This window comes from Nanorana parkeri, unplaced genomic scaffold (assembly GCF_000935625.1).
Source record: "Nanorana parkeri isolate BGI_ZX_2015 unplaced genomic scaffold, ASM93562v1 scaffold108, whole genome shotgun sequence".
Lineage (NCBI taxonomy): Eukaryota > Metazoa > Chordata > Amphibia > Anura > Dicroglossidae > Nanorana > Nanorana parkeri.
This window is the reverse complement of record NW_017306376.1, coordinates 189107-215222: the sequence shown is the minus strand read 5'-3', so window position 1 is coordinate 215222 and position 26116 is coordinate 189107. Positions and strand designations below refer to the sequence as shown.

Below are 26116 nucleotides of genomic sequence, written 5' to 3'. Positions count from 1 at the left end.
AGTTAACCACTTAAAGGCCATGGTGTTTCACCCCCTTCCTGGCCAGGCCATTTTTCAGTATTCAGCGCTGCGGTACTTTGACTGATGTTTATTCCGTCATGCAACGCTGTACTGAAATGAATTTCATACCATTTTTTGGGGACAGATAGAGCTTTCTTTTAGTGGTATTTAATCTCCTCTGGGGTCTTTATAACAAAAAAAGTACCCTAAATTTTGAAAAAAAAACATGTTTCCCTATAAAATGTTATGAAACATTTATTTTCACCCCAATTTTTTGGTATAATATAAAAGACGGGGTCACGTCGGGTAAATAGACACTAAACATGTCAACCTTTAAAATTGCGCGCGCCCGCGAAATCGCAGAAAACTTCCCGCAGCCAAAATTGGCCATAGGCGACGCTTTAAACGTATTTACCGCTCATCAGTTTAGTGTCATCAGTGATTGATGGCCCTAGAATTATTGTTCTCACTGCGACGTTCGCGGCGATATGTAACATGTGCTGCATAATGGGCGCAATCGTCGTTTTTGTACATAGGCGCACCCGACGCATGTTTGCGTGTGTATGTGGGGGGGCGGGGACTTTAAAACATTTTTTTGTGTTATTTTGTTTAATTATTATGTGTGAATATTTTTTTTAGCTTCTTTATTTTTTTTAATGCTGTAATTCTTTTTTAAACTTTTTTTTTTAGACTTAACTTTATTGCCATAACATAGGGGACAAAGGAATCCCCTATGTAATAGCCAATTCACCAAACAGGTCCTCTTTATGGAGACATCAGGGGTCTCCAAGACCTCTGATGTCACCTAAGGACCCCCAAGAAGCTGATGAAGCAGAGATCGGCTTCATCAGCTTCTCTCCGGTGTTCTGCACCGGAGAGTGATCGGCTTCCGTCCGGCCGTTCACGAACGGCCATGGACGGAAGGTAGTTAAACCAGTGGTTCACAACCTGTGTAACCTCAGGACCCACATTTAAAATTGGTCATTAAGTTGTGACCCAAATCGCAGTAGTGTGTGTTCTGGTGTGGGCGAACAAACTGCGGGTGGGAGGTGCATTTGGGGTGCCATTCAAATAAATGGCAACCTGACTCACCTGCCAAACCAGAATGCACGGTAGGTGCGATTGCATGGTACAGTGCATTTTTCGCACAGGACTCTAATTAACGCACTGTGCTAGTGTGAACAGGCACTCAAAAACACACAAAACGCAACCAGGGTCGGATTTACTCTCTCTGCTGCCCCAAGTCCAGACTCTGGAATGGATCCTCAGCCTGGGGTCCAGTGTGGGTTGCTGTACTGTGATGGAGCTCCATCCGTATGTGCATTGCTTGCACAGCCCCCTTGCATGCCCTGTAGAGGTGTCGTGAACCAGAATCCAACGTCACTCTGGTCCAGGCACCTCTACAGGGCATGCGTAGGAGCTGTAAGCAATGCACATATGGATGGAGCTCTCTCATGGCCATACCCCCAGTGCCCCCCACTTACTGATACTTGCTGCCAGGCAGCATATTTTGAATGGCTGCTCGGTGCGTGAACTGACAGTGCTGCGCTAGGGGGAGACTGAGGAACCTCTCACCTAGCGCAGTAGCAGGCACTGAACATGGGGTCGCGACACACTTTTGGGTCACAACCCACCAGTTTAGAACCATGGCATGAACCGGAGCTCTACACGGCCCCATCTCCCAAGACGTCTCAGCAGACTTTAACCGGCTTTCTCCCCACATGTCACTACCTAAACGAGTCCGCAGCTCATCCCCGCCGACCACGCACCGGGACATCTTACATTATTTCGGGCAGCAGCCGACTACCCTGCAGGCCGCGCCGGAATCCAACATGGCGCCCGGCCGCTCCAACACAGTAAGTCAGACACCCAACAAGCGGCAGCCTAAGCAAGTGCCTGGGGCACCTGACACAGGAGCATCACGGCCGGATGGTGACAGATCCCCGGTCCGGACTCCCAGCATGACACAGGGGGGTAACCCAATAAGTCCAACCCGCTGGGCAGCAGACCAGGTCCAGGAGGTAGGCAGTGAGCAGACATGGCGCTCACTCCTCCCCCAACTATCCACCAAAGCTGATCTGGATGAGATGGCAGCCAAGATAGTGCAGGCTCTGCGCTCTGAGGTGCATGAAATCAAACAGCAAGTTGTGTCTCTGGATGGCAAAGTTGCAGCAGTTGAAACCGTCACAGATGATCTCCTGTCACGCATGTCAGCAATAGAAACTGCACACTTAGCCACTCAGCAAAGACTGATTTCTCTCTACCTGAATCAAGACGACGCTGAAAATCGTAGCCGCCGTAACAATGTCAGATTAAAGGGGGTCCCCGAAGCCACTGCGGGCCCTGAACTGCGCTCCACAGTCACTGCCATACTTAATTTGTACCTGGACAAACCACCGGGGGACCCTATTGAGCTGGATCGTGTACATCGTGTGCAATCATTCCGCCCCCCTGACTCCACAGTGCCCAGGGACGTTTTGTGCAGGGTCCACTTCTTTTCGGTTAAAGAAGAGGTGATGCGGAAGGCCTGGACCAAGGGGCAACTAGACTTTGACGGTGCCCAGATACAGGTGATGCCTGATCTGTCACGGCACACTTTGAGGATGCGCAGGATGCTAAAACCACTGCTGGATGTTCTTCGCACAGCGGGAGCTTCATACCGCTGGGGCCATCCTTTTCACCTTATCATTCAACACCGTGACCAGTCCTTTGCGCTGCACTCCCCGGGTCAGCTCCCCGATATGTTCCGCTGGCTGGATGAGACCCCAATTGATCTCCCGAACTGTTTAGACTTTCCCTTGGGCCCGGCAGACATGGCTCCCCGTGCTCAACGTCAGATGCGCCAGCCAAGGGGAAAGCGCCGCTACCCACTACGTTCTGCCTCGGTGCCTGCACCCACGAGCCACGAGGTGTAAAGACGAGAGGCCTCAAGAGATCCAAGGATTCTCTACGTGAACGCACCCCCTGTTTGGGTTATGGAAACCTGTGGCCCTTGCTCCCGGGTGGACTCGGCCCAGGCTCGGCCCGTTGGACACGGCCTCCTCAGAGACCTCCACTGTTCACCACCCTCAACACACGGACACACGGATGACGGAGGCCGACCAAAGGTTTCACTTTATGTGTATCAGGTTAAATTTTGTTTCCCACTTGGGTCTTACCTGCCTTAATGCCTGAGTTGCGGGTGTTTATGTTTATGGAAATGTTGTGTTATTTTTTGTTTTCTGTTATTTTCCTTGGTTTTCAGTTATATGCTGTTGTACATGGGGGAGGGGCTTCTACTCCCTAGTGATGGGACCAGCGTAGGGCGCAGATGTGGGGGGGTAGACTTTCCGCCCCTGGGACATCAGGTACCTCATGTGAGATTGAGTCCCGGATCACTGACCGACGTGGAGTACGCTTTACTCCTGGGGTGGGGGGTGTCCGGACCCGATCTGCGTCCTGTGCTGTTCCGCTAATGGGAGAGGGCTGTGCATCTCCTCACACGGTTCTATACCGATTATTGTAGATCTATTCGTATTTACACAGGTTGTCTAACCACCCCCACGTAGGACTACCCCGTGCGCTAAGCTACGGGTTGCTATACTTGTTATTGACCTGTACCAGTAGTCTGGTCAGAATTTATACACATTTACTATATGTATTTCAAATGTGATCAATTGTCCTTGTGTGCCACGTAAAATTAATCTGATATTTCCTAATACACCATCTACAAGTACTCACAGATCCTCCTACCATACACCGGTAAGATGATGTTATAATTTTTCTTTCAAATCTTTTCAGAAAGTGGATGAATACCTAGTACATTCTGATCTTGATCAAAGCCATTTTCAAAAGCATTATATTTCTCATTGATCCAGCATGTACAAAACATAAGGGGTGTTTACAGGGTAAAAATATTTATTATATCACATATATAAAAACAGTTGCACTTACACAGTTAAAATTGAATGTCAGCATTGCAATATCAACTCACTTTCCAGAAAGAGAAGAGAAAGGATCCAGCAAGGTATACAGCATCAACATTTTCCACTCGATGCATTTAGTCTTTTGCAACTTTTTCAAGAGTGCCTGTTGATTCTAATAGATCTCTAATTATATCATAAGGGTTCCCCATCAGATTTCAAAGAAGAGTTATAACATCAATCCTACCTGTGTATGGTGTACAAGATTACCCTGGAATATCTACCCTTGGGGGAAAGCGTGTTTTGACCTTTGTATGATTTGTATGAGTGGTGTATTGACCCCTAGACCAAAACAAGCAGTTAACCCTGGCAGTGGAGGGGTAGACTCACGGCAACGGTTAATTTTTTACTAGCTGGAGTTCCTCTTTAAAGGAAGTTGAAAAATAACAGAGTCACTGACCGGATCACAAGGTGAAAAGAAAAAAAGCCTAAACAATATATATATATGTATATACTGAGTGGCCAGATTATTATGACCACCTGAAGTTTATAGGCTAATTAGGTATAATTTCGCGCTGAAGTTGCTAGAGGGCCAGATGGCCCAACAAAGTCATCTTGTGGAGCCATCTCGTGGCCCAACGAAGTACTGATGGGTGGTCATAATAATCTGGCCACTCAGTGTATATATATATAAAATGTTTGCTTTTGGGTTTAGATACGCTCAAAATTAAAATGTATTGATGTATATACATAATATTACATATGAACACTGAAAGTCCTGAAAACATGTATTTTGCACCATCTTTAATGTCAGCTTTGTATAGTACATATTAATAAAAAGTTATTAAGATTTATGCTGACGTTGATGTTTTCACAAATGTGTCTTTTTTAATCTTCCCTGTAAAATGTGGAGAAGGTACACATAGAAACAAAAGCTAAAAGAAACAATAACTTACTGTGAACTTTATTTATTAGCAAAACAATAACAAAATCCTCCTGCCACCTACCAAACCCCTTGTTCACTTCCTATAGGATGTAGTTATAATGAATGTTACAGATCCACCTTCCTCTAAGTGGATTTGGCCTTCCTAAAACTCAATTAATAATTGCTTCTCTCCCTTGTTTTATTATGTGTTAATTATGACAGATTTTCCTGCTTTTAACACAGCAACTGACTTTTCCACCAAGCACAATTAGGAAATCCCTATAAACTGCATCTGGAAAGATTCTATATTTAGTAGAACGTCACAAACAAAACGTTGCTTAGTAAATGAATGAGCTGCCACATCCTTCCAGTGTACATTGATATCAGCCTGTATTGAAGGGCTGCATGCTGCAGCTCGTTTTATGCATTTTCATAACATGGTACATCAGGAAGGGTTTATTTTGCTCTTTTATAAAGAAATTATTTCCATAAAATAATTTGAATTAAAAATATATATTTTTTTAATTCTAGTATGTATTTCGGTCACAGATGATCACACTTATATACTGCCCATGATTGTACAAACGTGTTCCAAAACTGACCATATTACTAAAATCTAAACCAGTTTTGCCATGCCCTGCCCAGGATTAAGAGAAATCAAAAGGGTACCGCCAGAAAAGGGACATTTGGAACCTCTCCAACACCCCTTTCCCACTCTCAGACCCCAACCTGGTCAGTTTCACAATCACCCTGTCCCCAACAAGGACTCCCCCTACACCGCACACTGTCACCCGGAGAAACCTCCGCCACCTCGACCCTTCTCTTCTTCACTCTGCTACTAACTCCCTCTATGACAAGATTTCACCCCTGTCCTGCCCTGACCTGGCTACTTCTGTTTTTAAAAGCTCACTCTCATCCTCTCTAGACACTTTGGCCCCCTTCACAACACTCAGACTTAGACCGCATCCGCTTCAACCGTGGCAGACTAAAGTTACCAGACCTCAAAAAAGACATAGCCGCACTCTTGAACGACTGTGGTGGCAAACTAGGTCTCTGCAAGACTTCACCCTGTACAAAGCTGCCCTCCTAAAATATAATTCCTCCCTACGTGCTGCCAAACAAACGTATTTTGTCACTCTCATTAACACACTCTCATCCAGACGTCGTCAACTCTTTTCTACCTTCAAGTCTTTACTATGTCCTCCACCACCACCACCCACTAACTCACTCACTGCCCAGGACATTGCCACTCATTTCAAAAACAAAATAGATACAATTCGGGATCAGATCGCCACTGTCCAATCAACTTCCCCTATTAATTTACCAGACCCCCATCACACTTGTTACTTTCCTCTTTTGACCCTGTCACCACAGAGGAGGTTACAAAGCTCCTCTCTGACACCCACCTCACCACTTTCACTCTCTACTGGCATCTTTCCTTCCCCTCTCAAACATGCACTAGTCACCCCAATACCCAAAAAAACCTTCACTGGACCCTACCTACCTCAATAATTTCAGACCTATCTCCTTACTCCCATTCACCTCTAAACTACTAGAACGCCTTATCTACAACCGCCTGAGTTGCCACCTCGCTAATAACAACCTTTTGGACCCCTTTCAGTCTGGCTTTTGCCCCATACACTCCACTGAAACTGCCCTCCTAAAACTCACCAATGACCTAATAAAAGCTAAAAACAACGACCACTATTCCTTACTCTTGCTATTAGACCTCTCTGCTGCTTTTGACACTGTTGACCACCTGCTGCTCTTAAAAAAACTCCACTCGCTTGGCCTACAAGACCCTGTTATCTCGTGGTTCTCCTCCTACCTAGCTATGCGCTCCTTTTAGTGTCACCTACAATTCTAACTCCTCCCCTCCTCTTCCTCTTTCTGTAGGGGTCCCCCAGGGCTCAGTCCTTGGACCCCTTCTCTTCTCTATCTACAACTCTTCTCTTGGTCAGTTAATAACCTCACATGGCTTCCAATGCCATCTCTATGCTGATGACACTCAAATTTATCTTTCCACTCCACAACTCTCCCCCTCAGTGTGCTTGCATGTCACTAATCTACTAACTGACATATCAGCCTGGATGTCACAACACTTCTTAAAACTCAACCTTTCAAAAACTGAGCTCTTGATACTTCCTCCTGCCCGTGCACCTTCCCCCAACATTTCAGTTGAGATTGATTACACGACTTTCCAGCCCTCCCCTCATGCCAAGGTCCTAGGTGTCATCCCTGACTCGGACCTCACCTTTCTTCCCCATATCCAATCCCTATCCAAATCCTGCCGCCTTCACCTTCGTAACATCTCCAAAATACGCCCCTTCCTTGCCAATGAAACCGCAAAACTACTCATACACTCCCTTGTTATCTCTCGTCTTGACTATTGTAACTCCCTCCTCATTGGCCTTCCACTACATAGGATATCCCCCCTTCAGTCTATCATGAATACAGCTGCTAGACTCATTCACTTGACCAACCGCTCCGTGTCTGCAACCCCCCTCTGTCAATCCCTACACTGGCTTCCACTCACCCAGAGGATAAAATTCAAAATATTACAGTCACTTATAAAGCCATCCACAACTCTGCCCCCGGATATATCTCAGACCTTGTCTCAAAATAACACCCTAACCGTCCACTCCGCTCTTCCCTAGAACTCCTGCTTTCCAGCTCCCTAGTCAACTCCTCCCATACTCGCCTCCAGGACTTCTCTAGAGTCTCTCCCATCCTCTGGAACTCTTTACCCCAACCCATCCGTCTATCTCCCACCTTGACTGCCTTCAGGCGTTCCCTAAAGACTCATCTCTTCAGGGAAGCCTATCCCACCTCAACCTAACTACTGAACCGTCACATTCTCAAATAATTCATCCCCACACAGCTACCTCCTCATGTATCATTTCCCACTCCTCTTTTAGATTGCCCTGAGGGGCAGGGCCCTCTTTACCATCTTGTCTTGAATTGTATTGTGATTGTAACGTCTTCCTTATATTGTAAAGCCCTGCACACACTGTTGGCGCTATATAAATACTATGTAATAATAAAAATTATTTGGGAGGTATGTTTTAGCCCTGTTCACAGGGGCTTTTTCTTGTATAAAAACAGGGTGCAGAGAACAGCTTTGCAGCTTCAAGCAGTTTTGTTAAAGACTTTAAAGTGACCCTGTCACACAAGGTCAACAAAACTAATTGCAATACCTGCAGAAAAGAGAGGCTTTATACTAACCTTTCTGACAGCCCATATCTTGAAATGTTGTTGCAATACTGCACCCTGGCTACTGCAAAATGTCAACCCTTGCCTGTTTGTGTATTGCTGCTTCCCCCACCATAAGCAGTGGTTCCTTCCACCGGCTCATACATCACTACAGGAGGAACTACGATTTGCAATTAGGAAAACAGGTATTTGACTGGCATTTGGACAGTAAAATACTTGTGATAACTGGTGTGCTTCATTGTGATGGTGGTTCAAGACATATGCTTCCAGAAATGCAAGTATATAGCCTAGTTTTTCTGCAGATATTGCTTTTTGTTGTTTTGGCAGGGTTATTTTAAAACACTCTTCAGTTCCAGTTTGGGGAAGTTAAACACAGATCTTAATAGGAGTGCTGGCTGTCATGTTAAACAAACTATTGGCTTTAATAGAAATCAGCAGTAAATTAAGGCCCAGCTGAAGCCAGTTAGCAGCCTGCTGAGTCAGCACTCTTTTGTTTACCATGTCCATACCGGAACTGAATTTTATTTAAAGGCTTCCACAAACCTGCTTCAAGTTCTTCAGAAGCTTTGTGTTCCGTCCCCACTACATGTTACCCTGTGGCCTGTATAGCTGGACATTCAGCTAAACCCACCTATCCTGCAATAAGCCAGACTGAGTGAAATCTTGATGCTTTAGTTTCGCCCCACAAAACAGTGTGGGGCGCAACTAGTGAATAAACAGAGAAACATACAATCAGTATGCAAAACATGTCAATGCAATGTCAACACACAAATATGCAGAGAAACAAGTCCATCCCTGCCAGCGATGCTGCCATAGAGGGTTTTGGATGTTTTCCTCCAGACGTGTGCTTAGGATAGCATTGGATTGTCTTCTCCTCAGTTCTAAGATGGAGGCTGAATTCCAAGAATGCCCTTGTTTCCTTCTCTTTAAACAGAAGAATTCTTGGAGGTTTACCATAGAAAAACAGTATGTGCCACTGTAATTAGAGATTAGAGATGTTCCTCTTCAGCACCATTTTGTGGCCAAGTTTTATATTGCAGGTAAGTAGGCTTAATTATTTCCTCCCTTTGCTAATGCTTTCCAAAGCTTGCTGTACACACTTCTGTTATGCAGACTGAAGCATGTGTGAACAAGGCCTTAGCCAACATTAAGCTTTGCTCATGTATGGTTAGAGGTTTGAGTCGTTTTGTCCATAGAAAGGAACAGAATGGTATCTTCTTGCACAGTGATTTCCAGATATACTTCATATTACCATCTAACTCCACACGTGATCTGACTATTGTCTGATTATTTAACCAGATGCATAACAATAGCCAGAACAGCCTACTCTGTTGCACTGGGGTCTGGGGGGGTGGGAGAGGCCCCATTAGGAGGCTGTTAAGACAATTTTAGACATAGAAAATCTGTTTGCATATGCAGATAACACAAATCCAGTACTGTATCATAGGGATTGCAGAGGTTTGTGTTGACACTGACCCTGTGCCCTCTATGAAATTTCAAATTAAGAAGAGCTGATACTGGATGTACAGGAGGAGACTTCAGAATGGTTACTAGTAACAGATTCCCCTTTGCAGGCTGTGCAGTAAGAAGAATTTAGAGTTAAGCTGTCTTAGTAGTTTAGATTTATTGCTTCAGAGCTTCTGGCCATCCTGGCCAGCACTGAAATTTACCCTAGGTTATCCTTCCACCGCTGATACTTCCGGGTTCTCAAAAGTCCTCTTCGGCCATTGGGTGGCCACTGATGATGTAGCTCCTGCGCATGTACACAGCAGTTACATCCTCCACGGCCCCCAGCCAATTTACAACATTTGAGAGTGTACACTTCATGGTGCATGTGCCACACAGTTTACACAACATATTAAAAATTGCTGGGGTACCGAGGGAGAATTTTGTGGCAGAGAAAACTTTGCATGTCTTTTCTGCCATAATTCATACCTTCCAGTGATTTTTTAAATTCCCCTTTAATCTTTAAAAATATCACTCTGGCGGTTTCATCCCCCGGCGCCAAGCAGGCGACAATGTACGCAGAGCCTGTCTCATGATTGAAAAAGCTAATCGCCGTGGCATTCCGTTTATGTTGTTATCTTTGGACATGCAAAAGGCGTTCGATTCCCTTTCATGGCAATATCTACTCTATATACTCAATAAGTGGGGTTTTGGACCGAAATTCTGTACCTGGATCACAGCCTTATACTCTAACCCTACGGCATCGGTGAAGTACGCTGGTCATAGATCCGCCCCCTTTCCCATCCTCAGGGGTACCAGACAGGGCTGTCCTTTGTCGCCATTGTTATTTGCATTGGCTATAGAACCCCTTGCACAATTAATCAGAAACCACCCTGATATCACAGGCATCCCACTAGCAGGACACCATCATAAATTGTGCCTCTTCGCAGATGATATCTTACTCTTTATTTCCAACCCCCATATTTCCCTCCCCAACTCACTAAGCCTTCTAAACTCCTTCAGCACCCTCTCAGGACTACACCTTAACACCTCTAAATCCAAGGCCCTCAACATAACTTTACCATCTCATACACTCAACCTGTTGAAACCTAATTATCAGTTCCAATGGGAAGCCACGTCCCTAAAATATCTGGGTATCCACTTGACCCCGTCTCACTCCTCCCTATATTCCGCGAATTATCCCCCCTTATTCACCAGACTTAAGAATCTTATCAAAATTTGGCACACCTACCCCCTTTTGTGGTTAGGTAGAATTGCTGCGATCAAGATGACCATATTGCCAAAACTCCTATACCCATTCCGGGTTTTACCCGCCCCAATACCCCTCCACTAACTCAGAGTCATACAGAGAGTACTCCTTTCCTTCATCTGGTCACACAAAAAGCCTAGGATAACGGCGAGCTCTATGTATCAGAGTAGACACTCTGGCAGCCTAGGCGTACCACACATTCAAAAATATTATTACGCAGCTCAATTAGCTGCTGTAGCTAAATACCACGCGTCCACTGAAACACCTTTATGGGTCTCCATCGAAGCCATAGACTGCGATCCATTGACCATAGACAATCTCCTGTGGATCCACCCCCAAACACAGGAAGGGAATCTCGAACCCTATCACATGTCATTCGCTCCGCATTTGGGATGCCTCTAAATATTCCAGCGGGCTCCTTTCACCGCACCTACCCATGCTCTCCTTCTTACAGCACCCAGCCTTTCCCCCGGCACACGACTCCCCAGCTGCTTTCCACAAATGGAAACAAAAGGGCGTCACACACTTTTACTCATTCTATAATACCAACAATATAATTCCTTTCCCAAATCTACAATCACAACATTCAATCCCAGCCTCTGAACTCTTTTGTTATTTACAAATAAAAAGCTTTATACAAGCCAATAGCAATCAAAATGGAAACTTACAGACTTAGTCTCCATTTGAAACAATTTGTAAACGAGACCCCCACTCTCCCGGTATTATTTTGCAGTTATATATTACATCCCTACAATCCACCCAAACCCCACACCACCCATATATGGACCGCTGGCAGAAAGACATGGACCTCGTGTTTCCCGAAGACACCTGGTCCCAGATATGGACATCCACCAATAACTGCTCTAAGAGCGCCAGAATACTTGAGACCAATTATAAACTACTACTCCGCTGGTATATTACCCCCTCACAGGCCCAACACTTTGTGCTGGATTGCGAGGGCACTTCCGCGGTTGCTCTGCCAGTGGCACTTATATGCATATATGGTGGTCATGTTCCGTCCTCCAGCCGTTCTGGTCAAAAATCTTCAAAATGTTATCTACTCTTATGGTCACCCCTATCTCCCCCTCCCCGCAAATAGCATTACTCAACACCAAGCCCATGCACATCCCATTTCGCAAATTCAAATTGATGCTACATGTCCTTTCAGCCGCCAAACTCATCATTGCCAGTTCCTGGCTTACCAACAAGGTCTCCTTCCAAGCCGCTAAAAACAAAATCCATTGGATCTTCTCTCACGAGAAACTCTCCGCACGCCTAGACGATCAAATGCCGAAGTTTGAAAAGTTATGGGAGCCCTGGATAAGACACTTCTTGCCACCGACCTTTGACACACGCTTACTCACCCTATGATCTCTCCCCCCTCTAACCACACGGCCGACTCGCGGATGTTCTGGACCGAGCGTCAAACCACCCTACAGCAGCTTCCTATACACTAACAAAATGGTTGCCCTCTGCCTCATCTTTTATAAGGAGGAGGCTGTCTTAGCTAAAAGTTCCCCTTTTGGCCCTTCTGAGGCTGTTGCCCATTGTTCAAAGACCTATAGTAACAAATAATATGGGCCGCAACATTCCTGCATGAATTCACCAGGACCATGAATCTTGAACCTGCAGGATTCCACTGAAACTCATGGTAGCACCAAACCTGAACCTGATCACTTTAATTACACCTTAGCAGAAGTGCCAGACTCACTAGATAACCAGACTTTCTCCTCCCCCCACCATTTCCTGGGGGAAAGGCGTTTCACTATGGTCACTTTTGCAAGTTTCTATTGTGCAATATGTTTACTTCAGTTTTTATGTCTTAGACCTATGAGTTTAGATGCAAAGTAAAGACTGTATTTCATGTATGTGACCTTCTCACTAGTTAAGTGGATTTATTAACATAAAGTAAAGAGACTGATTTTTTTCCAAGCTACAAACATTTTGCATGGAGAGCAGTTCATAAATGTAAATACACAATGAACATATAGAAGCATAAATGTCAAGAAAGGTCTTTAATAAAAGAATTACAGTGCTCTTTGTTTTATTCAATCTTTTAAAGGGTTGTCCATAAAGTTAAAACAGGAAATGTATAACTGCTTTTGTTTATTTTGCATTTTCGTTATATAAATCTATGTATTATTAATACATAGTGTGATGAGAACATTACATCATTAAAGCACTGTTTTGCACATGTTTAATATCTTTACAAACTACTGCATAATACAACATTCTGAAATTGTTCATACATTTAATATAGTATTACATTGTATTGCTAAGCTGCATATTTTTTCTTACGTTATGATATACTTTAAGTATCAGGTGACTATACAGCATTTATAATAAATGCAGTGTAATGCACATAGATAAATGAAAACAATTTTCATGTCCTATCAGTCGTACTCCAGTAGTACAATTGTGATGGACACATAGGAATAGATGGTAAAAATAGAAGCTGTAATAATAGCTCTAGACTCATCTAAGGTCAATCTCAGCGGACGGTTTGGAGTGCTGCTTGTTCTAATGTCTCGGTGTACCGAGAAATACATTTGCTGTATGTAAGAGTCGTAGAGAATTGAGGTGACAAGTAAATATGTAAGGTTGTGAACTTATGAACTTAAAGGAGAACTATGGGGTCAGGGCTTTTGCCCATAGTTCTCCTTAGGGTAACGGGAGGACACAAACTAGTGTCCTCCCATCACCCTAAGCTCAGTATACCGCAAGCTACAACTCGCGGGATACTGAGACGCCGGAGCGGATCACGACATCGATGTCGAGATCCGCCCAGCTGCGTGAGTGAATGGGCTCTGCCTATCTAGAGGCAGAGCCAGCTGTACCCGCCCCCTCCCCCGTCCGTTCTGCCAGTCAGCGCTGGTGGATCAGAGCGGGGAGGGGGGAATCCAGCCCCTCCCCTGTCACGGCAGAGAGCCGTGACAGGATCGAGAAGTGAGCGAACACCGGTATGTGTTTGCTCACTTCCCGATCTACTGAGCCGACCTGTGACAGTCTCATTGTCACAGGTCGGCTAGAACTATGAGGTGAGTGAAAAGCACTCACCTCATAGTTCTCCTTTAAGCTTGAACGAAAGGTATGGTGAGTAATTGTTTCTGGAAATTTCTGAGCAAAACCATAGTGGATGCCTGGTGTTTGTGTTTCTGCTAGCATGTCCTTACTTTGTTTCCATTGACTTTCTCTAAATTATATAATATTCTCGCTTGGCTCACAGGTGCCTTGCAATTCACATATCTTAAGGGCCTTCAGTGCCTATTAACACTTGTCCGTTTTCATGCAGCAAAACCCATGAATTTAGGTTTTGTGCTGCCCTAGGCAAGACGGAACTCGGGCACCCCCTCAATCTAAATTTGCCCCACTCCCTCCTGTTTAAGACATTTTGTGTAACCTGTGAGTCACTGCATACAGCATGCACGCAGTATCTAGTTTCCAACAGGTTGCATTCGTAGCATAGCAGTGAAGTGGGGGTCTCAGGTGGGCTGTGAAGGATCTCTTGTGGGCTCTGCAGGGTCAGTCTGAGACCCAGCAGAGCCCACATAGTCCACCTGAGACCCTGCCATAGATCCCGCAGAGCCCACCAGTCCCCGCAGAGCCCAACATAGATCCTGCACAGCCCACCAAAAACCCTGCAAACCCCACCACAGACCCTGCGCAGCCCACCTGAGACCTTGTAGAGCCCACCACAGACCCCGCATAGCTCACCTGAGACCTTGTAGAGCCCACCATAGAGCCCACACAGTCCACGATAAACCTGCACAGCTCACCTGAGACCCTGCAGAGCTCACCACAGACCCTGCACAGCCCACCTGAGACTCTCAGGTGGGCTGTGCAGGATCTATGGTGAGCTGTGCAGGGTCCCTTCACCTTCACACATGTGCTGCTCCTCTTACCTGAAGCCCCCCAGCCTGCCAACTGAAATATTACAATTAAAATTTTCCAGATCCCCTGACCCCAGTGGAATAAGGGTGTATCTGGACTAATTTAATTGGTGTGGCTCTTCAATTCCTACATTTTCTGTGTTCACTGTCAAGGCAAGCACAATGTTGAGACCCTTTGGTCAGTGATAGTTACCTATCCATACGCCATAATATACATAATCCCATCACTTAATCACTACTGGATAATAAAAACGTAATAATCACATAGGTCCATCACTCTCTTTCTACTTTCAAATATTCACAGAAATGGAAGACGTGCTAGGAAATACAGCCATATCATCATAACAGGTTAAATCAGCAGTTAGCTTAGCTTTGTTGTAGCACCTTGTCTGCAGCCAATGTCTTTGATTTTGCTTTTGAGAAACGCCGCAATTTCTTTGTTGTGCCTAGCAAGAGTCATATACCCCTTTTACTTAGATGAACTCATGTCTCTCCTTCTCTGTGAAGGTGGTCATGGTAACCATCCTTGTGGGTCAGAGATCCTGTTTAGGATCACATAAATGGAGAAAAAACATTGAGATAACGCCTCGTTTGTTGTTTATTATCTACAGTATAGCAGCAATACAAAAATATAGATTCGTAAAAGTGTCTGTGCTAAAATACATTATCCAATCCATCACCTTACACTAAAAATGATTCAATGCATCAATAAATATACACAGCACATATTCTATAAACATAATGTGTCATAAATAAAGTGCCAAGAATGTCTTGTGCAGTAGTGCATTTTAAAATAAAGTGATTACTGAGTCCTTATGGTCCAACAAGTGGCAATGACAATAAAACGTTGATCCATGATTGTGTCTCCAAAACAATCCCAGACCTTCGTCAAGCTTTCAAATACCAATTTGTGTGCCAAAGTCTTCTGAACCAAACACAGTAGACCGCCTAAATAAAAGAAGGTCTGCAAAACTCGCTTGTATGTTTCCAAATGTCAGAACCAATTGATTAAGGCCAGGTAATGTTATTGTGGGACTAGAGTATAGAGTGACTAGAGTTTGATGGAATGTGTTCATTTGTCTCTACAGGTACAGATTACAGTTTTGGATGAGAACGACAACAACCCTCAATTTGATCCAACATCGGATTCAGTGGTCAATGTGGCGGAGGACTGTCTCACCGGCCAGCGTATAGCTCTAGTCATGGCTAGAGACCCTGATGCTGGAGATAATGGCATGGTAAAAAAACCCCTCTGATCATAGACTTTGTTTTATTTTTTTTGCCAGCAATGCACCTGCGATGAGAGTAACATAGAGGCTGCCATTATCGATGTGTGCTTGTAAAAATACTAGGTGCTTGGCTGTCTTGCTGACCCTCTTTTACACTTGAGATACTCACAAGTATGCAGATCAGGACTTGTGACTTTTCATGAATTTCCTGATCTGTATTACTTTTTGGGCAGAGACTCAGAAAGCATTGAAGCCAATGGATCAACATACATTTCCAACTTTGTTTGCCTGCTAGTTTTGTTTTATGGACAGATGATCCATAATCTTAGGAGGACTCTTTTCTATTACTGTGATGTTCTGATTCTTGAAAGTCTTTAGCAAAGTGGTAAAATATGTATTTTTCATTCATTTGTCAAAGGTGGCCTTTTCCATAGCAGCTGGTAATGCAGTTAGGCTGTTTGAAATCCGCACCACCAATGAATCTTATGGTGAAGTTTTCCTGGCGAAATCCCTGGACAGAGAATTGCAAGAGCTGCATGTGTTAAAGGTAATGGTAACACTAGTTTGTATTACTAGGATATACCGTTTTCCCAACATTAAATGGAAGCTATTTTACGGGTTAATTTGACTGTTTAGTTTTTATCCCCTGTTATCTACCTCTGGGATGTCATTTCATTTTTTATGTTGGCCATAAGGGATACATCTTTGCATAGGACCTCCTCCTGTATCTCTTATCTGATGTCTGCAGTGTCTATGTTGGCTCCCATCCTGTGGAAGCACTTAGTAGATGCATGCAGTAGTGCTTTTATGTACTCCATCTTCTTTTTATAGTGGTTGCAGGTGATTCTTTCATCTCCATTATAATAGCTAAGTGACAGAAGTGGTTTGCTAAAGTCATACCTGTTACAGAACTGAGAGTGAATCCGTTAAAGCTGAACTTCAGACAAACAGCTAAATGCTCAGATGAAATACCTACTGTATATGTGAGCTGTTTTACCTGTCAATTGATTTGTATTTCTACATATACAGCTCTCAGATTTAACAACTCCGCTCCACACCCCACAGCACAGCCCTTTCTGGCAGAACAGAAGACCTGATTTTTCTCTGGTGCATTTCAGTTACATGAACAGGTCTTGTCCCTCCCGCCTGTGACTGAAGGGGGGGGTAGGGAGGCAGCACACTGATAAACTGATTTCTACTCCTACTAGAATGCTCCTTGTTAGCACATGAGCACTGCAGCTCACCCAATTGGCTCCTTGTGCTGCTTCTCTCTTTCCCAATCTCAGCTCTACTGTTCAGAGGATTGCAAGAGGCCATTATGCTGTAAACAAGGTTATGAAGCTGTATCTTGTGGAAATGTTTCCTTCCCTCCCATTGAAATCCCTTATTTTGATAGATTAGCATCCCTATAGCTGGGCATACAGGACTCGGCTGATATTCAATTAGTGTGTCGCCTGTTGGAGCCCTCCTTTCAACAACTTCGACTTTTGTTGAAGGAGCAGCGTCAAAACTTCACAGGCAAACAGTGACTGCAGCCCAATCATCTGCAGTTGCTGTTTGGGTATTCGGACTGCGGCACACCCACCAATGTCAGAATACGATAGCAGGGCAGGGGAGATTCTTCCATTCATGCTAAACAGCTTTTCTTCTGGTTCAGGCCACAGGGCTGAACAAGAGAACACATTAGAAGTATGGCCAGCCTTACAGATACTAGTGTGAAGGAGGGCAGGGGGTGTGTCTGACCAGATCTTTTAGATCACAGAGTGGTCTGGTCAATGTGGTCAAGCTCTGACGCCTATTGGATTACACTGTCATGTCAAGTAGTTCTGCTAGGAAAATTAAGTGGAAATGAAAACAGGAATTTCAAACTGGAAGTTGTTACTGTTCATAACTGACTGAATGTTTATTTCTGTTACTTCTGTTTTGGCTTTAATGCTATACTAATATGCATCTGTGTATGCCAACAGTCTGTGGATTATAAAAAAGCTTGTAACAGGCAGTCATGTAAAACTCACATTTTAGTGCTGAAAAGTGGTCCACGTGTTTCTGCATGAACTCAAAAAAACAGTATTAGTAGCCTTTTATTTGGTTTTGCTGTCTGGAATACAGACAAGAGAATCTAAATGTAGCGGAACAGTTTTAATGCCATCTGTATAAAAAAAAACGGCAGGCCATATATTTCCCAGAATATATAAACTCATGATTCAAGCCAATGATACTTTCATTGTGGGGGTTCTACCAGAAGCAAAATGCCTTTATATTTAGTTTTTGCCTAACCTAGATCATCAACTATATATGTTAAAGAAAATATGTAAAATACAAGAAAATCTACATAATATACAGCACCTAAAAGCAGAACTCCAGGCAAAACCATAATCACAGGACCTGTATACTGTGCCCTGTGTATTTGTCCTAAATTACTCCCGTGGCTGCAAGCATCCTATATGTGTACATTTCACCACCCCTGAAATATATGGTAATGGTATTCATTCATCTGGCAGGTGTAGAAAACAATGAGTAAATGAGTCATTTTTCCTTGGTGAGCACTCCTCTCCCAGTTTGCTGTTGGGATAGTAAGTTAGCAGCAGCACATTGATGAAGTCATCCCTGTGCACTCCCCTAAGCATATAGACAGCATAGGAACACAAGTACTGTTTAAAGCCTTAGAGCCCTTATGATATATGTGATGATCCTTCCTCTTAAAGTCTATTTAGCTATTGAGTGCTATTGCCCAGATAGCAAGCAATTGAGCTGCAAGTTTGAAAATGACTTGCTAAACTTTTACTACTAGACTTACCAAGCTTCACAATTTTGTTGCACAATTACAGCAAGTCTGCATTGCAAGTCTCCAGATCAATATACTTTGCAAAAGTGCTGAACACTTGCAGAGCACTTGATAAGACCTGCAGGACTCTTGCTGTAGACTTGCCAAGCAAATGTGCTACAAATTCAAAAAGTGTGTCAACTAGAACTTGTGCTGCAAGTGTTCTGCAAGTCTACAACTTGCTAGGGAATGTGTGCAGCAAGTTAGAAAGAAATACAATTTAACCCTGCCACAAGTTTGTGGCAAGTTATCCTTGTTATCTGGGTGGGTGACAGATGCAGGTATTTACCAGCTGTATGTAAAGCTGAACTCCAGGAAAACAGCTAAATTCACAGAAGAAAATACATATAGGAGATGTTTTTCCTGCCAAAGCGTGTGCATGCAGTTCATACAGCCCTACCACAGAGCTTAGGCCTGCTAGGCTGTGGAGGGGACCTGGTCTTTTTCTGCTGAAGGACTGGTTCACACCTGGGCGTTTTACAGCGCGTTCCTACACGCTGTAAAACGCTCAACATGTGAAAACCAATGATTGCCTATGGGCATGGTTCCCACCTGGGCATTTTACAGCGCGTAGGAATGCGGTGCAAAACGCCCTACGCCCAAAGCAGTACAGGAGCATATGTGGGGCGTTTTCCTGCCGTTTTACAACAAAACCAAAAAAGTAAGCTAGCAACCCATACAAATATTCTCATGTCTTCTGAATCTCATTGATTTCCGGCATTAGAATGATATACAAACAGGGGTGTAACTAGAAATCACAGGGCCCCATAGCAAAAGCTTGCATGGGTCCCTGTGATTTCTAGTTACGTCCCTTGCAGAGCCCACCTGAGATTCCAAACAGCCCACCTGAGAGTGACTCTGCAGAGCCCACCATAGACTCTATATGGTGGGCTCTGAAGGGTCTGAGGTGGGCTGGTCACACCCCTGCACACCTCTTACCTGTCAGCCCTGATCCGCTGTCAGCCTCCTCCACCACCAGGCCCCGCCTCCTCCATGGTCGCTGGCGGGCCCTTCCTCCTCTGTCGCTGGGCCCCGCCCCCTCTGCTGCCGATGCCGTGCCATGCTTCCTCCGCTTCTGACGCCAGGCCCAGGCTCCTCCTCCACAGCTGCTGGCTGTCACTGATTCAGCAGCGGCTATGAGGAGGAACGTGCCGCTGCACAGAACAGTGGCGTGTTCCTCCTCACAGATGCCAGCGACAGCCAGCAGCCTGCAATGCCATAGCGACCCAGACGGCCCTTTGTTCCTCATCTTGGCCGGGCCCTCTTGTGCCTCAGGCCCCATAGCGGCTGCCTGGGTCACTATGGCGATAGTTGGGCCACTGCATACAAATGTTCTTGCACACAAGCCATAGTTTGCCTGAAGAGAATAATGTGCAGAATGGCTATAATGAACATAGACTATCATGCTCCCAAAGCACACTCCAGCAGGCATCAGCATTCATCTAAGTGTAGTCTGTTCATGATCCCTTAGAAGTAGCATAAAAAAAAGTGTTGAATATTTTCACTGTATGATAATCTAGATGTGCTGAATTACACCATTCCCTAGTTGGGGAACAACTCACAATGTACAATTTATGACTGCTAAAAAAATAACCCCTAGCAATACTTATTCATTGATCGAAGACTACATAGAATGGTTACTTGAACTTGTGGAATGTTTGTTTACTATTTTTTTATCAGACCTTTAGCCCTTTCAAATGTATATTCTGATCAAAAATATGGTATAAAATAAGGTATTAAACTTTGTATGCAAGTGCTGAGGTCAGTTAAATGCAGGTTTAAAGATTGATTTTGGAAACTAATAGCTCTAGTTTGTTGGCTTAGTAATAACTACATCATTTCTTTTATAATTATTTAGATTCAGGCTTCAGATAAAGGATCTCCAATTCGAAGAACAGATTACACCCTAACAGTGAACGTCATAGATGTGAATGACAATCCTCCTATCATTAACCGTCCATACGGTTACAATGTTAGTGTGTATGAGGTATGTGAAAATATGATGCTGCCATGTTATAGACTATTGATTTCATCATTGTAGAAACTTTATCAAGGCTTGATAAGCAGAGAGTTTACCAGAACAGATACTCAAAATCTTAGTGTAAAAAAGGAATGAAAGAAAACCTAAAAGTAAGAATACAGATAGTGCCTTCCCAGACATAGGAGGAATGAGTTCAGTTTTATATATATATATAATGTCAAAAAAGACAAAAATGCAGTATTGCAGTGTGCAATGATACCTTTTTTATTGGACTAACAAAATATATAAAAGACAAGCTTTCGAGAGTGAACCTCTCTTCTTCAGGTCAGAAGTGTATATAAAACTCCAATGGTGGGCACTACACTCAGGTAAGAGTAAAAATGAAAAACTGCCCTTGTACAGGTCTTGTAATGAAGCAGCACAGATGAATGTATTTTCAACCTATTGACAAGGCACAGAAAGACCAGCAGTGCCTTGTCAAAACGTGGACCAATAAATGTATCCATGTTGCTTTATTACAAGACCCATGGGTGCCTCTTTCACTGGACCATTCTTATCTAATTGCCTTGACAATACACGGGCAGTTTTTAGTTTTTACTCTTGTGAATTGGCTGTTAGAGCGCTCCCTCCAGTCTGTCTCCTTCTCCGCTGCAGAGATGTGTCCCTCAGAATCCTCATCTCCTATACACAGTGTATTGGACGTGATGACTCAAGGATCCTTAGACCACCGAAGCAGAGGAGGAGAGAGGGTGGAAGGACCAGTCAAAGAGCCAGCTGGTTCAGGTGAATAAAACTTTTTTTTACATCGTAGATGAAAACAAGCACTCAACCCTTGTAGTGCAGGGGTAGCCCCACTGCAAAGGTTAAGACATGTTTTTTCCCACGAGTTCTTCTTTAAATTACTCTCCAGTGAATGTTAGGTGAATGTCACATTCACTGCTTTCTAAATGCTCCCCTTCGGGAAAACATTTGAATTGTTTATTTGGTCGTATATGTTCTCCACTACAGAGAAATTCAGCATCACCATTATAATATGTGTACCTCTATAGATGATTTTAAGTCACTCTGCTCTTATCCTCGAAGTGTAGCTAAACCCAGAAGCAAAAATATCATATATTGCAGCTTACCAGTCCTTAGATGTGATGGCTGCATTGGTTTTCTCTTCTCAGGCTTTTGTATCTTTATTTTCACCTGCTGATTTTGCCAGCAACATATGTCTTGTCAAACACCTCCCCTTTTCTCTATCTTACACAGAGAGGAGGCGTTCAGAGAGGATAGTTGGGAATTCAAATAGCTTTGTTTGAGATTTTAAGTTCAGTTTTTGGAAGATTTGTAACAGTTTAACAGGTGTTTTTTATTTTACAAAATGCAGTCACCACATCTAAGGACTGGTAATATATTAAATTTTTGTTCTTGGGTTTATATGTACTTTAGCAAAGATCTAACCTTATCATAAGGGGACAAAGCAAGGTTCCCCTCTTGCCCTATTTTCTGTTGTTGTGGAGCTTAGGGCAATTCAAGAATATCAAAATATAAAATTGGTAACAGAGAATATCAAATGACTATGAACTCATAATAAAAAATGACTTGGCATGAATTCTTTTTTTCTTTGCTTTGCTGTTTGGGCATCAAGTGAAACTTCAACTTTGTTGGGAAAAACTCAATTCTTTGCAGATCCACTATATCCAGTGCAAGGATATTAGCAAAATTAGTATCTTTTTTCCTGCTTCCATTCTGTGTAATAAAACCATCCCACTACACTTCCTAAAAGAGATTTCTAAGTAGGAGCAGGAGGTTCTGCATCCTATGAGCACATGCTCTTTGCCTGTGTTGCAAAACCACACTACATTATTTTGGATGTGCAATACAGTTGGCAAAGAAAATGTTCACTCTTGTAAACCTTAGGATTTTTGGAAGATGCCGTGTGTCATTTACATTTTCAGATGGATGAGTTTCTGAGAAGTACTGTCCACGGTACTGTTGAAAAGGAATTGAAAACTGTATAGTTACAGAAGTTTAATTTTTTTTAGATTTAAGTGGAAAGACAGTCTAACAATATTATATTACAAAATGGATTGTGTAGGTTTTATAGGTTTTCTTCAGACCTCTACCTACTTTATATGCCTGTGCTACCACAAACAAATTTTACAATATATGGAATTTATATAATTTAGCTGCCCATGAACCCTATTCATATAACTTAGTGTTCCAAGCCATTTATTCACAATAGTTCTAAAATAGTACAGTAACCCAAATAAATGAATCAGAATCTATCTTGTACTATTGACTTTATTAAAATAAGTTCGATTTACCTGTTCTTGGTTATTGCCTGCCACAGATTTCCTTTGCTGAATCTTGTAGGCACAAGTGGTTTGGTACAAGTGGTTTGGTACTAGAGCTGCACCCCTCATGATAATCGTTTTTATCTAGGACATTTTCTTTTCTTGTCCTACGTTATCGTTTTTTCGTTGGACACTTCACAATATTGGACATTTCTTTTGATTTTCATTCTTCTGGGCTTTTTTGTTTTGAAGATCGGAGAGCTTTAAGAACTTTGGGTGGATTTTTTTTTAAATATATTATAAGTGCATACTTCTACTTATTTTCGAAAGAAAACAGCACAGACTGTTTTCTATTGTGATATTTTTATTTTTCACATATATGACACATTTATTTAATATTTTTTCACAATAATATTTTTTTCACATATATGACACATGTTCTTTGAAGATTTTTGTTTATTTATTTAATAAGGTTCATGTATGACACGCTTTTTATGACACCTGTTAACACATTTTATAACGTACTATACGTTTTTACAAAAATATTTATTATATATACACTGTTTCACGATTGCTTGACACGGAGGTGACACCATATGATCCCTACCGTTATCTAATTTCCTGAGGGGCATTTAGCGCTGTACACTTCATTACACCATTATTCTGTAGGCTTTTAGCCTGAGTTCAGCAGCTTTTTCCTTTTTGGTTTCAGAAATTTTAGCTCCGGGGTCATATTAATATCAATTTTAAATTTTAATCCATCTTAATTTAGTTTTACTATTTCCATTAGCGCAAGTTAGTTTGGTTCACTGACAGTACATATTATTGGTTGTACAAAACTCCCACTTGACATGCTTCAGGAGCCCTTAAACCAAGATGCACTTTGCATGTAAATCTTGATTTTGCTAAAACGTAGAGTTTGTACATGCTCCCTGCCCACATCCCAAAGTACAATGTGAATGCCTCAGTGACCTACTGATTGGTGCCCACATTTAATGTGTAATACCAGAGTATCTGTTAGCATAGTACCTATGTGGCAACATGGCATCTGCTAACCTCGGACTGAATGGTACCCTTCAGTTTCTGGTTCATTTAAATGATGTCATAGCTAACAGAAGGATCTACATGTGGCCACTGCAAGCTAAGTGGTTTATAGAAGCAGGCAATCAAAGCTTAGTGACCGTCCTGATATCACTGATTGTTACATACTAGAGCATAAAATGTGTGTGTGGATTGCGACTCACCATTTAGTGACTACCACAATTATGCATTTATGCCATACAGATGATTACCATTAACCATTAGTATTTACTAATTAGTATTTGTGTTATAAGAAAAGGAAATTATGTTAGTGCTGATGTATTACACTGGGCTCCATTTAACCTAACACTGACCCAATTGTTAGTATGCAGTATGAGTTATCAAGTGCCTCTCTTTCCGTGTTCAGCATGTTTTCCCTTATACCTAAATCATATTCAGTCTGTTTTGTTTTACTTACAATGCAGAATGTTGGAGGTGGAACATCAATTATTCGAGTAAACGCTACAGACAAGGACAAAGGACTGAATAGTGTTCTCTCATATTACATCACACAAGGCAATGAGGACTCAATTTTCCGCATGGATAGGCTCACTGGTGAAATTTCTACAAGGCCATCTCCTCCTGATCGTGAAAAACAGAGCTTCTATCAACTTAAGGTTGTCGTGGAGGATGAAGGAAATCCTGCCCTCTCGGTGAGTCCCTTTTTAAAGCAGAGTAGCCATATAATCTAAACTAATACATAATCTTCAATTTTAATCAAGACTTGGGAGCCTGCCCTCCAGTGATGTGAATGTGCTTTTATTAGTTATGATGGCCCAAATAGGTATTGACTAGGGACATGTCTGGTGTATCCAAAGTTGAATGTAGCTTTTGCATGGGTAAACTTGTGGGAATGGTGTCCATCTTGCAAAACAATGGTACTCTATTACCTGAGCATCACCTCTGATAAGGGCTGATAGAGGACTTTAACCTAGGACTGGCAAGGTATCCAGCTGTGGGGTTGAACAAGACGTCCATGTGTGCAGTGGCATTTTTGAAGCCAAGGGATCCTTGGGCGCTGTGAGTACAGAGCATGCAAAAATGGAAAGTGTGGCCTCTAGCAGTCCCATTAAAACGTGAGGATGCCAGGATTGTGTCTGCCATAAATGTGTCTGCCACTAACACCACTGAGGAGCCAGATGCCACCATAAAACTTTTGGAATAGATTGCAGGAGATGTGGTTGTGATGGGTAAGCCTGGGGCATTTGGAGACACAGGTAAATGGCAGGAGATGTTGGTCAAGTAGCATTTTGGCCTCAAGTGGTAAACTTACTCAAGTTCAGATAGCTTATTTATTTGTACACCAAGCACCCAGTGTGTTAAAGGGTGGAGTGCAGCTGTGGGTGTTAGGGTGCTGGTCGCAAATCAATGTGTCTGAATTGACTTCCATGGGCACCTTGAGAAGTATGTAATGTTAGAGTACAGGTAGGAGTACTCCTGTTTCCCTGAGGCTTGAGTGTATGAAATGTTTGTCACCCAGGTCACCCTGATGGAGTGCATCAAAAAGAGACACGCTGCAATGGTTGTCATTAGTACCAGCTGTATTCATTTAAAATAGAAGAATGCTGGTCAAGATATTACTGCATCATAAGCTGCATCTGTCTTCAGTCTTTCTATTGTCTTTTTATTGCTACTACTATGTTTCTTTTGACGGGATGAGTTAAGTAAACTGCTGTGCTGTCCATTTTGGTGTTTCAGAGAAAGACATTTAATTGCATGGATTTATGTTCTATTGTGGTAAAACAATTTGATCTGTCTGTGGGCGACCTTTGCAAATTCATACATATGCCGCATATTGTTGCAACTGCAATTAGGGTCTCATACATAGAGTTCTAGCGCTCCTTTACGTGTTTTTAGTCACTCCAGAATGTGGATGACTTCAGTTTGAAAGCAAATATTTGATACTTTTGACTAATGTATACCTAATTCAATATAGGACGCCTGCAGTTGTCAGTGCTGATGTAACAGGTGTGTTTAGCCTCTCTGTATTTTGACAATGTTGTCATATTTTATCTAGCACTGTGGGTTGTGATTCTGAGGGGAGTTGCAGGATAACATTGCAATGTTAATTGAT

The 26116-nt window shown here is 43.0% G+C and overlaps 1 protein-coding gene across 1 annotated transcript in view; it reads left to right on the top strand.

Moving 5' to 3' along the window:
* The window catches only part of CDH23 (cadherin related 23), a 782513-nt gene that overhangs the window by 612274 nt on the left and 144123 nt on the right, over nt 1-26116 (top strand). The window contains exons 34-38 of the mRNA XM_018553073.1: nt 3781-3783; nt 15735-15884; nt 16294-16428; nt 20564-20686; nt 24468-24695. Coding sequence (XP_018408575.1) covers nt 3781-3783; nt 15735-15884; nt 16294-16428; nt 20564-20686; nt 24468-24695 — 639 coding nt within the window. The remainder of the gene's footprint in view (nt 1-3780; nt 3784-15734; nt 15885-16293; nt 16429-20563; nt 20687-24467; nt 24696-26116) is intronic.